The 14,658-nt window shown below is 29.5% G+C and overlaps 1 protein-coding gene across 1 annotated transcript in view; it reads right to left on the bottom strand.

Moving 5' to 3' along the window:
- The window catches only part of LOC105623602 (TOX high mobility group box family member 3-like), a 227,896-nt gene that overhangs the window by 143,744 nt on the left and 69,494 nt on the right, over positions 1-14,658 (bottom strand). The window contains 1 exon segment of the mRNA XM_012204989.1: positions 3,540-3,626. Within this exon segment, the coding sequence (XP_012060379.1) occupies positions 3,540-3,626 (87 nt within the window).

The raw sequence follows: 14,658 nt of genomic DNA, 5'->3' as shown, positions 1-14,658 counted from the left end.
ACACACTTTCTCAATTATTTCAAAATAAAACTTATGCAAATAATCTAAACTTTACAATATAAAATGTTTTACTTAGCAGCATTAAATGATATATATTCTTTATATTCTTTTCTTTACTTAAAAGGCATAAGTCTCTCATACTTCTATTTCATAAAAATGTTTATTTTATAAGGCGTTATGTATATTTCATAAGGCTTATACTTCTTCATTAAACGAACTCTTTCGTGCATTTCTTGTTTTACAAAATATATTGCAATGTTCTATCGTGATTATTTCTTTTACTCTCATTTCATATTATTTTTCTAATAAAAACGGAGATTATGTTTCACCATGTGTACTTTTATTTTTAAGATTTTAAACAATATTGTCACAGCAGTTGAGAAATAAGTTAGAAATTAGGAAATGCACCGGATATCCGAAAAGTATCTGGTATCCGGTATTATCCGGCATTTTTTTATTATCCAACCGGGTAATAGGATATCATTAGTATCCGGGAATATATCTAGTTAAAATTTAATATCATTAAATTTCTTCTTATGTTCTAGAATATAAGTATGCATATTAGTGATGCTATCTTATATAATATATTGTTGCAAAATTATAATCTTTTTCTCTATAGGGCTTTTTATTAGAAAACACTTTCTTGGAATCCGGTCCGCAAAATATCAAATATCCGACTCAAAGAAATTATCTCTTTCGATCCTCGAGCTATCGAATATCCGATGTTATATTCTGTTCGGATATCCGATATTCGATAATTTTACGATTGCATTTCTATTAGAAATAATAGGAATAATAAGAGTGAAAGATGATCACGATAGAGGACATTATTGTAATAAAATTTTGCAGAACAAGAAGCATAAAAAAAGTATGTGTTTAATGAAGGAGTAAAAATGTATAACTTATTATATAAAATAAATCAATTAATGTTACTTACAAATCGTAAAATTCTTTTTTGCGCCTTCTAAACTTTACTCAATTATATTTCTCCTATATCAACAATATTAAACATCCAATATAAAGTACTATGAATTATCTAACGTATAATACATTTATACCAGGTGTATAAGCTTAAACCCTGTTTGCTTATAAGTGGCATTAGTGAGCGTACAAAGCTCCTGGGCACACAACACACTTTTTTTATGTGTTTGACTTCTGTCAACATTAATCAGTGCACATCATCAGCAATTTCATACAACAACATACATTTTCGTAATCATGTCTAGTTTTTTGCTAAAAAAAGCATATGCGGGAAGCTTTGCTTTTCTGTTTCAATTTGAAGAAATCGGCTGCCGAATCGCATGCTTGTGGAGGCCTATGGCGACAATACTTTATCGGAAACAACAAAGCAAAGATTGATTTCGCCGGTTCAATGACGACAATTTTGATCTGAGTGACAAGAAGCGTGAAAATCGGCCCAGGAAGATTGAGGACTGTCAATTGCAAACTCTTTTGGACGAGGACGATACCCAATCGCAAAAAATGCTTGCCGAGCAATTGGGTGTTTCTCAAGCAGCCATTTCTATGCGGCTACATGCCATGGGGAAGGTTCAAAAGATCGGAAAATGAGTGCCGCATGAATTGAACGATAGGCAGATGGAGTGCTAAAACACATGCTAAATTCTGCTTGCCAGACAAAAAAGAAAATCGTTCCTGCATCGGATTGTGACAGGCGATGAAAAGTGGATCTATTTTCAGAATCCTAAACGCAAGAAATCTTGGAAAAATTGTTGATTCTGCTCAACCATCAACATCTTCCTCAAGACCAAATCGCTTCGGACGGAAGACGATGCTGTGCGTTTGATGGGATCAGAAGAGTGTCATCTACTACGAGCTGTTAAAATCTGGTAAAACTGTTAAAGCTCACCGCTACTAACAACTGATCAAATTGCACCATGCTCTGCGTGAAAAAAGGCCACATTATCGGAAAAGACATGACAAGCTAATTTTCCTCCACGACAACAATGGTCCAAACTACTTGGAGATACTCAACTGGGAAGTGCTACCCTATCTCGCTTACTCACCAGACCTGGCATCTTCTGATTATCATCTGTTTTCGTCGATGGGCCACGCGCTCGCTGAGTGGCACTTCGATTCTTACGAAGATGTCCGAAAATGGCTTGATGAGTAGTTTGTCTCGAAAGATGAGGAATTGGCGTGGTAAGACAAATTGCCCAAAAGATGAGAAAAAATGTATAGTTAGCGAGGACAATTATGAATAAATTTGTTTTTGCTTCCTAGGAAAAAAAATGTGTTTTTCTAACTAAAAAACAGCAGATTTAAGCTTATACACCTAATATATCGATATAAATATGGCGATATTTGTTCTATTTTTAAAAATTCATTTTTTTTCTCTATTTTTTTATCATTTGCATCACAATTGTCTTTAAATAGAAGTCTATCAATAATTATACCTAAGTACTCCATTACTTCTATTCTACATATTTCAGTATATCTAAAAGATTTGTGAAGTTGGCACCCCTAAATGCGAATTTTGACAAAATCTACATCGCATTTGATTCTACTATTTATTCACATTTGTTAATAAAAAAAATTTTTGTCTATCTTCGAAAAAAATTATAAATAAATAAAAAATTATAGCAATCCCATGTAAATATTCTTCCGAATTACATACGGGATTGTCCATCATGAGTACGCATTTGTCGATGCGTAATTGTTTTTTGTTCGCCTTGCAAAATAAAGTTATAAACAAATTAAACTTAAAAGAATTCGTCACTGTATAAGTGCTTTACTTCCTAATTACATAAGGGATTCAATTGGCCATACGTATCAATTGTCTTCGTTTGTCAGTGACGAATTGTTTAACTTTAATTTATTTGTAACTTTTTTTTAAAAGTTGGACAAAGGACGATTATGTGTGAACAAACGCGTATGCGTGATGGACAATCGTATCCTATATGTAATTAGGAAGTAGGCGCACTTACATGTATACTTGACGAATTGTGTAACATTAATTTGTTCATAATTTTTTTTTAAAAGTGGACAAAAGAAAATTATGCGTAAACAAATGCGTGTTAAGCATGGTGGACAATTAAATCCATAATACATATGTAATTCGGAAGAATATTTACATGGGAATGCTACAATTTATTTATTTATAATTTTTTTTCGAGGATGGACAACAAATTTTTTTATAGACAAATGTAAATAAATAGTGGACAATCAAATGTGATGTAACTTTGTCAAAATTCGCATTTAGGAGTGCCAACTTCACAAACCTTCATCTAAACATTTCAAAATATACACGTAGCTCTTTCTTTATACTGATAACTATCATATTTTTCCTGCATTTCAACTTCACATCGAAATTTAGAAAAAAAATAATACTGGTGTTATGTCATAAAAATTTTCAAAACTGTCATTTTTCACCTCCTAGACGTCATTTTTCTAAAAACTACGATGTGCTAACCAAATTTTGTCGATAGATTCGTGTTTAACAGACAAAAATTCGTTAAAAAGAACTATTTACATCGTAAAGCAAAGTGATATTGAAAATGTTATTGCCGGCGATTACTCACCTGGTCCGACATATTGTAACTGCCGTGATGGTACAATGTTTGATGATGTTGTGGAACGTTCAAAGATAAATTAAAATTGTTGTTTCTCTGTAACAAGCAGAAATGGAGTTCTTTGAGTAAGTTAAGAATAGTTTGACATTTAATAAATGACTATTAATTGACTATAAATATTATACTGTGTTTGATTCAGCGGAAATGACTATAGATATAGAATATAGATATATGAATATAGATATAGATAATGCAGACTTGGAAGCGACTATAAGTATCAAAAGTAGTGATAAAAGTTTCATTTTCGAAAAAGTGAAAAAAGTTTGTAAATCGATTTAAAAAAAGGTGTTTTCCTGAAAGTGAAAAATGAATATTTCTAAGAATTTGATGTTAAAAATTAGTTTACCTATGACATGCTAATTACATTTAAATTACGTCTATGAAATTAAAAATAATTTGATAATAAAAGCCTGCAAAATTTGTATTTCAATTCGTAAGGATAATACATATAAAATCTAAAATTAATTAAAAAAATTTTTTTATTATTAATTGTATTTCTAATTAAATTTTAGATAAATGGCATAATACTTATTCAAGCTAATAATAAAAATTCTTTCATTATAAAAACAGAAATTAGATTGTATCTCAAACGCATTAACGATATAATAAAATTCAAACTATATTGCTCTATATTTCAAGAAATATTAGAGGTATGCGAATTAAGTATTTGTAAGGTCGAATCGAATCGAATCGAATTTTGATTCGGAAATGAATCGAATAAAATTTTCACATACTGAGAGTTAAAAAAAACTTAAAAATTCATTTTGAATGTACAAGTATTTTAAAAAAAGTTGATAATGTGACATAAATAATACTTTCTGATAATACCTGCACATTAAAAATGACTCATTTTCTCATTTATTTAAAGAGATTTGGACCGTTGAAAATATTTAATCTATCTTTTAAATTCTTTTAAATTAACTTTTATTAATCTGTTTCTAGTACATAAAATATCACATAACATAACATTGATTGATAAATTATTGATAAATTAGAAACTTAAACTTTCATATACATATAAGTAAATAAATAATAATTGTGATTATAAAGTATTGTTTTAAAAGAATTAGTGATTATTTATTCTGCACGGAGAAATAATATTTAGTACATGTAACCATCCAATCATCTATTTTGTTGATATTTGACTAATAAAAACTTTCTTATTCTTTCATTAAAAAATTGTGTCGTTTTAATCAAAATTTTTATAATTCTAATTTGTTTTTTTAATCAAGATTTGGTTATCGTAAATTTTAATTAGGACAATTTTTTACAATTTTTTGACAAAGTAAGAAAGTTTTTGTTAATCATACATTTTATTGGTCAACAAAATGAATGGTTATATCGTATAAAACGTTTCTTTCAGTGTGTCGAAACTTAATTTAAAGTTAATTGTGCTAAATATGTACCTTTATTTCAGTTTCATTGGTTTAAACAAAATGAATAATACTTTAAAAATGAAGCGTTTTTTTCATAATGTAAATCAATAAGCGCACGCGCTTGCATGAAGATTAATAAGCGCTAATACAAAATTGGTCGCAGCAGATATAGGGAAGAGAGAGAGAGAGAGAGAGAAAGAGAGAGAGAAAGAGAGAGAGAGAATCGAATATAAATTGAAGCATAAAAGAAGCAAGTGATTCGAAATTTCGAATTATTCGGTTTCGAATCTCTCAGATTCAAAAATGGATCGAATCAAATCCACTGATTCGATTCGATTCAAATTAATTTGCACACCTCTAAGAAATATATTAAGATTTCTCCCAGATATCTTCTAAAAAATAAATTTTCAAAATAAAAACAATAAATTACGAATTTTTCTATTAAAATAAGACTAGTTAATTAACTATTTTTAAATTAAGTTACATAGTTTTTCATTTTATATTATAAAAAAGAAAATAAAAAATATATACGATATAATACCCATCATTATTTTCAATTTCCTTTAATCTTTCGGTTTTACTGCAAAAAAATTATCAAACGTGATTTCTTATCATCGAGTTTCTTTTGAAGTGGCTCAACATCAGATGATTTTAATTGCTCTCTAATCGACACCGCATCCTCAAGCATTCTATTATATCCTAACCTTAGCCCTATATATGTCTTTACTATCTAATGCTTTCTTCAGTCTCTCTCTCTTAAAGAAGTGAATCACTTGCTACTTTTTTTTGCACCTCAGTTTTTTAGCTTTTTTTATTTTCTTCTCAAGAAAGCTCTTTTGTGTCTTATCTAACTCTATTTTGGTTTTTTTAGAAGTTCTGATCTTTTCCATACTTCTTCTTCATTATCTTTCTTCTTTTTTCTGATTTTTTTTTCTTTTAAATATTTCTTATATTTGCTATGTGCAATAATCTAACAGAGATTATTAAATCTGTGATCATTGGCACCATTTCAGGTTAGGAAACTGCTTTTTTTTTATTTCTAAAGGAAGAAGACAACGAAAACGATTTGCTTTTGATAAACTTAGAATAGACTTCTTAAGTAAATACATTGTTGCCACTTTATAATGAACTTATGCCGATTTTCGAAAATTGAGAATATCAACTTCTTTAATATCTTGAGAAGAAAGTTCATTTTCTGTTAAATCTCCACATCTAACATCTTTAGCCAAAAGTAAATTCTTTAGAGTGACAAGATTATTATAACTATACATTATAACTAAATATTTAGTGTAAAGTCTTCTTTTTGCAAATCTTCTAATCTGTTGAGCCAATAAAACCAATTATAGACATGGATAGAAAAGGAATTTACATCATATTCTAAAGAATCTAATACTTTCTTAAAAGAATTATGGACTATATATAAATTGCACATTTCTATGATATATCATAGATATCAGTTCCATTCCATTATTTTCTTTTCTTACATCTCATTAACTTAACGTATTATAAATTTGTTAATATTGAGACTGTCACAAGATAACATTTTATAAAGAGAGGTTGTTTTTTAAAGCATTAAATATACAGTCTTTAAAATTTCAGTAACATGTTCTAAGAAAAATGTTTGAAGATGACAAAAGATTACTTCATTTAAAATTTCTGACCAAAATTGAAATTTATAACTTTTTCATTCCTTTTGAATTAGTAATTTTATCATAACAAATCACAAATGAATCTTTCTGTGCATCTTCACTACTAATTTACAAAAGGGTCCAAACAAAGGGTCAATTTGCAAATATTCAATTTTTTTTCTTACTGAATGAAAATGTGTCAAAACCTGTGCTGAATATAGCTCTCAATAAATTTGCAATTCTCACATGATAACGAAGAAAAATTACTTAAAACACATTTTATGATCCAAGATAATTCTGGTCCAAACAATTTCTTTTTTTTTTATGATGTATATAGATTCCATTTTATACTAGATTCCATTTTACTGACTGAGTCAAACCAGCTGAGGCACAGGAAAAATTTGAAATGAATGATCTTGCTAAATAAACTGATTGAATATTTGGTTCTTGAAGTTTATCAGTTTTTGATGATACTGCATGTAATATCAAATCAAGATAAAATTGACTAATATTAAATTTAATATCCGCATTCAGTTTATACGCAGAGGCTACATGCTGAGATTTAGCCTGATATTCTTTAATTGCACAATGGATGCGACACATACAGATTTCACAGAATAATATTGTAGATTCCTTTCTTCCTCACGATTCAATTCGATGGTCAAGCGCATCAACCATTCTGCATGCATAGTACATTTTGGATTTTTATCTATTTTTTTCTTAGAGATCATCTTCTCTCTACTACTATATAATATTTAATATTCCTGACAATAACAAAAATTAAAATATTTTCATAAAATTCATCAGCAAAGCTAGTATTGCATAGGTAATTATTTAGAATAACTACCTCACTTTCGATTTCAATGAAATTAGGCTCGTTCGACGCGTTTTTACTCAAAATGAAAGAATTCGGCTGAAAAATGTGGCGGTCGGCCACACGAACCGAGATATTAAGCATTAAAGACAACTATTGAGGTTAGAAAATCTGTCACGCGAAATACTGCGATGCATGTACTGCGATCACATTTTCGTGCTCTAAGACTACATGTGCATGTATTTTATTAATTTGCTTCTACATTGATATATTAATGTTTGATTCGGATCATCTTTTCATGGCTTATGGATTTACAACTTTTCACGTAAAGTGCGGATCCACATACAATACAGGTTTCCAAGTTGCACGCAGAGATAGTAAAAAAAATAGCGCGCATGAAGAAGGCAAAATTCTCTGCAATCGCTAAGTACATATAATATGTGCGAAGGATTCCCGCTCCCCTTTCCCTCTCGTAAAATCAAAATCAATTTTTTTATTAAATCTCGCTTTGCGTGTTAACTTGGAAACCTATGTGTTAAACCGCACTTCACATGAAAAGTTGTAAACCCATGAGCGATTCAATGCGAGTTTACAACTTTTCGCATATTAGAGCAGAGCAATTAGAGTAGGCTTTCGTTTTGAATGAAAACACAACGAATAAATCTAATTTCATTAAAATCGGAAGCGGTTGAGGTAGCGATTCTAAATAAATACTGACTAAAATACGTGTATATAGCGCTGCATTAAGTTGTGTGACAGATTTCCTAACCTCAATAATCAACTTTAATGCTTAATATCTCGGTTCGCGAGATCGACTGCTATATTTTTTGCCGGATTCTTTCATTTTGAGTGAAAACGCTTCGAATTAGCTCGATTTCATTAAAATTGAAGACGAGGTAGCTGTTCTAAATTATTAATTTGTATCAATTATAACCTCTATACATTAATATTCGCAACATTAATATACAAATCGTAACTATTTATTATTTAAGATTTAATATTTGAGAAACTGTCTGTAACTATGTCGTAGAGTAATATTCAATTTGTTTACATGCTGATTAAGTAGACTGTAATGATTACACTAGGAATAATATTGCAGTTCGCATCACATCGAATCACAAGATCTGTTCGTGTTTGCTCGCACTCATGTTGTTTGTAGACTCGTACGGTCACAAAGGCTGCACTCAGAATAACCTCACTTATCAGTTGTAAGAATACATGGATGGTCACTCTACATTGGTTGTATCGTAGACATCGCAAGTCACAAGCTTGTTGTTTCAGCCAATCTGATACTTCAATTTTAAAGTCGCATGATGCGTCTTACGATGCTTCTGGCGCTATAATACGATCAATATAGAATGGCCTTAATGCTGGATTCACATTAGATCCGAAAGATCCGACGTGTGTCGTATAACGCTCTGCAATCAATCAGAAAACAGGATTTTGCATCGATACGAAATAAAATTCTGCTTTCTGATCTGATGCAGATCGTCGTACGATGCACGTCAGATCCAGTATAAATTCAACATTTCCGTGGATACGTAGTAGAATGAATTTTTTGAGCAAATTTGATTGGTTGTTTCCAGTATTGCTATAGTTATTATGCGCAATGCTACATCTTGTATTTTTATATTATGCGCTCAGTGAGTGGTTGTTCTGAATAATTTCTTATTCTCTTCTTCGGTTTTAATGTTGATATTTGTACAGAAAAAGTGAGAAAAGTGAGGAAAAATGAAAATGAATGTTTCTAAAAAAATGAAAAAAAAATAAAAATAAAAATATAAGCCGTTCCATGCCTGATGAATGTAATGTGTACGCACGCATGCACGCGGAACTTTTTTCTTGCTATTCTAAAGATCTGTTCTTTTTCTACTCTAAGTTCTGAACTGGTGTACATTGATGCATAAATTAGGATATGATTACATGTAGCGCGGTACGCGGTACAGAAATTAACTAGATAACTATAGGAACCGCGCAAACCGTGCCACTTGTTTCTTTTCTCTCCTATTAGGGTGCCGTCCTATGATCGCTGTACGCACGTATTCGCATATCGAAAGATTCGACCAATTACTGACGATCCGCTGTTTTTACTGACGTACGCGACAATTGTGTCCTTAATGTCCCATAGAGCGATTCATGCGTAAGCCGATTAGCAGATCGCCAATCACAGAATCGTTCTCTATTTGCAAATTTCGCAAGCAGATCTAAAAAAAATAATTCTGTGATTGGCGATACGCTAATCCGCTTACAATTCGCTGTATGGGACATCACTCTTACATGTAGCGCGATAAGCGGTACGGGCTAGTGATAAATAAACTTTAATATGATTTTTTTTAATATATTAACTTATTTTTATACATTTCATCAACACTCTTATTTTTTCAACGAATTTACTTAATAATTGCATTTAAATCAATTAATTCTATTAAAAAGTGCTTAGTAATGTGAATGTCATTGGCCCATATTGCATACCGCGATGCATATAAAGAAAAAAAACAAGCGGCATAGTTTGCGCGGTTTCTATAATTAATTAGTTAGTTTCTGTACAGCGCTACATGTAATCGCACCCTTAGAGTGAGACTATAGTATGCTTTATACTAACATATTGCACTAATTCAGAACTAGTTCAGAATTCTTCATAAAAGAATAGACCTTTAGTCTTCTAAGAGTGCTATCCCATGACAGTCAGAATCTCGGAAAAGTTATATAGAATGGAGATCAATCAGAATTATTGGGATGCATTACAGTCCATCTACACATATACGCTAAATATAAGATTATCGAAATTGAATTTCTATATGTATAAAAAGAAATTAATTATTAATAAATAATTGTTCGATAAGTATTAATTTACAGGGTGTCTCAATAACTATTACTACCTAAAATCTTCTAATCTATAAGATGTAGAGAAAAATTTATATAACCAAAATTACATGATGTAAAAGGGATTATCATAGTGATAATAATTTTTGTGATAATAATTTTCAAGATGGAGGCGCTTCGAAGATTTCAAGGTCAACTTTGTTTTTTTAAATGGAATTATATAAATTTTTTTACATAATATGATTTCTCTAATTATTCTGCATATAAAAGTATTAGATCATGATAGCAAAAAATCTATAGTTTACGAGATAAAATATTGACATAAAATATTAAATAACTCGTAAACTATTGGTTTTTTTATATCACTACTTTTATATGCAGAATAATTAGAGGAATCATATTATGTAAAAAATTCATATAATTCTATTAAAAAAAATAAAGTTAACCTTGAAATCTTCGAAACGCCTCCATCTGAACAAAAAATATCATCATGATAGTCGCTTTTATACCGTGTAATTTTGATTATATAATAAATTTTCCTCTACACTTTATAGATTAGAAGATATTTCAAGTGATAATAATTATTGAGACACCCTGTATAAATATTCATTTTTTCAGCATATAAATATAACCATTTATAAAATTGCGTGCTTGTCGGTCTGAAATTTTTATATGGCTGTATTTCCCATGGAGCGACTTTTTCGAAAAATGGACTATTCTTCTTCTAACCTCAAACCATCTTTTAATTTAAAAGATTCTTTTACCTTCTGTTATAATAAAAAGTATATCGAAATTTTATTTTCTTACAAATTTTTTTACTAAATAATACTACATAATAATCTTTTTTCATAAAATATTTAAAATAAATTTTCTGATTTTTCACAATTTCGAAAATATTGGTCCATGAGGAACACAGCTACAAAAATTTCGGACTGACAAGCATGCAATTTTACCCCAATGATATAAATAGTTATATTTATATGCTGAAAAAATGAATGCTTATATATTATGAATTAATATTTATCGAACAATTATTTATATTAATAATGAATATATTTTATATTATTATTGAAATTCATTTTCAATAATCTTGTATTTAACATATATGTGCAGACGAACAGTAATGCATCCCAATGATTCTGGTTGATACTTATTCTATTACTTTTCCGAAATTCTGACTGTCATGGAACAGCACCTTTAAGCTCAAAAACGTAAGGCCAATAGCAAATTCGATGTTATGATTTCCTACTTACATCTTACGGCTTTACGTTTATGTGCCATGAGCTTTATTCTTATTTCGTGAGAATGACATAGAAATCGGGGGAAATATTCTGTAGGATATCATAATAAAGATATTCGAATTATTTATCAAATGTTTTAATCACTATAAATAAATCTAGTATTAGTATCACTTCGAAATAAAAACATAAATAATTGACGAAATAGCTAAGTGGAGATCCTATTGTATCGCTTTTTTCGCAACTTTTTAATTAAAAAAGAAATTAAAAATTGTACATACAAGGAGTTGATCACGAATGGTTATAGTGTACAAAAATTATCTTTGATATGGATTACCTTTAAATTTTACCTCGGATTATTTAAGATTACTTAAAACTATCTCAAATTAATCCAGATTATCAAATCTTACCTCATATCCAGGATTACCCAAGATTATCCAAAATTATTTTAGAGTATTTAAAATTACGTCTTATTTTCTAAGATTACCTGAAATTTTTCCAAATGTACAACATACTTTGCTCAGCTAATTGTAAGATTACATTATAATATAATGAAACATTTTTTCTTTAAATATTTTTCGTGTTATGAGGATTGAAGATTACAGTACCGCCAGCATTAGCATTACCCAAAGTGTCCGACTGACGACTAAAAATTATTTAAATGTTGTTCAGATCATGATCTAGATAATATTTGTCAAGATCAAGACCATTGTTTCTTCTTATTTTCATTTTTGCACTAAAAATTCGTTTTTACGAAAAAATAAAAATAAGAAATACAATCAATGACTTTGACCTTGACAAATGTTATCCAGATCATGATCCTGAATAACATTCAAGAGGTTTTTAGCCGCTAGTCGGACACCTTGGATAATGCTAATTCCGGCTCTATTGTAACTTTTAAGCCTTACAATTCGAAAAGTACTTAACAAAAAAATATTTTATTTTAGTGTTTTGAAAAACTCTCGAGGTAAGCTATAAAAATATGCAATAAAAAATAAGGGATTCCACTTAAGAAAACAATGATCACATTGATCTAGCTTTCAGAAGGTCACTCAAAGTCAAATCCGTATTTTCATCATATATTCACCTTAATGTTTTATAACTTTTGTCTGAGACATTTTACCATACCTAAAGCCGTTTCCGAGATATATTGTATAACTTCCCTGAAGTCCCTGGATGGGACTTTATAGACACCCTGTATATACATGCATATATATCACTTACATTCATTCGAACTGCGCGCCGAATTGGTTTTCCAAACTTATAAATGCAATTAAACTACTGTAATAATATCACGAATTAAATTAAATTGACAAGCAATTTTTAATAATTTGATATTCAATCATATTAGAAAGAATGTTAATGTTAGGTAAGTTAGACACAGAATTGAGCACGAAAATGTATTAAAATGAATTTTAAAAGCTTAAAATTTTAAGCGCTACTACTCGAGCGAAATGTAAGTTACAATACCTAACATTATAGTAAAACAAGTGTTTTTTTATACTTTGTTAAATTTGTTAAAATATATTTAAATCAGTTCTGCGACCGTATTTTAATGTCGTCAACATTAGTAAAGCAGAATACAAACTGGATGATAACGAACTAATAATTACAATCAAAATAGAATTAGGAAAAGAGGGATTTCATATGAGAATAATGACAAGAATAATATTAAATTAATTAATAAAAGAGGAGAGAGAAATAATGAATAAAGAATAAGAAATGAAGATTCTATGATAATTGAAATGGATGAAGAAACATATGATTTGGTATTAAGAAAAGAAAAACTAAATGTGGGATGAAAAAAATATTTAATCATATATTAATGTTAATCCTCAGTACATACCTTAGTTTTGGGCACTATACGTGATGGATCATTCATGTTCTGGATAAATTCATCACATTTATAAGTATACATTTATAAGTATAATAAAACATATTTATAATACGTAAATGTATTAAATACGAATATGAAGTCATAAAGGCCTATTTATTTTGAAGTTTTAAAAAATAAAGATATCTATTCCTAGATGCATTTAAGATATATTTGAGTATCTGTAATTAGCTATTTTGTTTTTCTAATAGTACTTGTGCTTACTGATTGTACTTCTGTCCACTTTTTCCAGAGTATTTGTTTCTTGCAAATAAAGTATCATAATACTAATAATTTATATCTTTAGCAATATTATATTCGATCGAAATTATCGAAATTATTTAAAAAAAATCAGTTAATCATTTAACAATAATAATTTAACAATAATACAACAAGAATTTAACAATAATAAATAACAATAAAATTAAGGCTAATGAAAGTCAGGAATAGAGGCGCATAAGTATTAATTCATGTAAAATACTTTGTTACGTATTCTATTTAGATTGTATGTCTTGCGATTTTCTTTTTGTAATTTCTGCCCTATACGGAATAGATTTGTGCATGCGTATGGCGCTAGAGTCTTTCTATCGTACTAGGGATAAAGTTGGCTCTACTGGACAACTAACGATTTTCCCGCCGCTTCTCCATTATCATGGATCGATCGAGATCGCAAGTATTATTGTATTTTTCTGCATAAGGCGGCTCAAAGTTTTGTTAGCTAAATATATTTAGTTTATTCTGTCTTACGAAGTTATGTTACTAATTATACAATATTAACCAATAGCAGATAATCATATTGCATGATATCTCAGTACCGTGATATTAGACGGCAGAAACTTTAAAGAACATACTTTCAATTGATAGATGCTTTATTCCGAAATCTTGAACGTTTCCATTCTCTTTAGTCATCATCAATAGTTAAATATAATTAACGATTAATGTTAGATCTGTCCTTGATGAGTCATTATCAGGTTCCCAAGACCAAAGTGGAATCTATAAGAATGGAATATATAAAATTGTAACAATATGTATAATAGTGAAGAGAACAATTCTCAAAAATTTGAGCAACTCACCTCAAACAGATGTCAACCATGAAGCTTTGGTAAGAAAAATTCTCTAATTAATAAATTAATCGTGCTAAGAGCACTTATAAATGATTAAGTTGACAATTCGAAATCTGAAATGGTTCTAACGAAATGGTTTTAATCTTTCTGAGATCAAATCGATAAATACAAAATTCTTATGTTATAAATAACAAATTTAACAACAAATTTAAATAACGAACACACACACACACACGCACGCACGCGCGCGCG

The sequence above is a fragment of the Atta cephalotes genome (assembly GCF_000143395.1).
Source record: "Atta cephalotes unplaced genomic scaffold scaffold00060, whole genome shotgun sequence".
In the NCBI taxonomy this organism is placed as follows: domain Eukaryota; kingdom Metazoa; phylum Arthropoda; class Insecta; order Hymenoptera; family Formicidae; genus Atta; species Atta cephalotes.
Note: the sequence above shows the minus strand (reverse complement) of the source record. Positions and strands in the feature narration are given on the sequence as shown.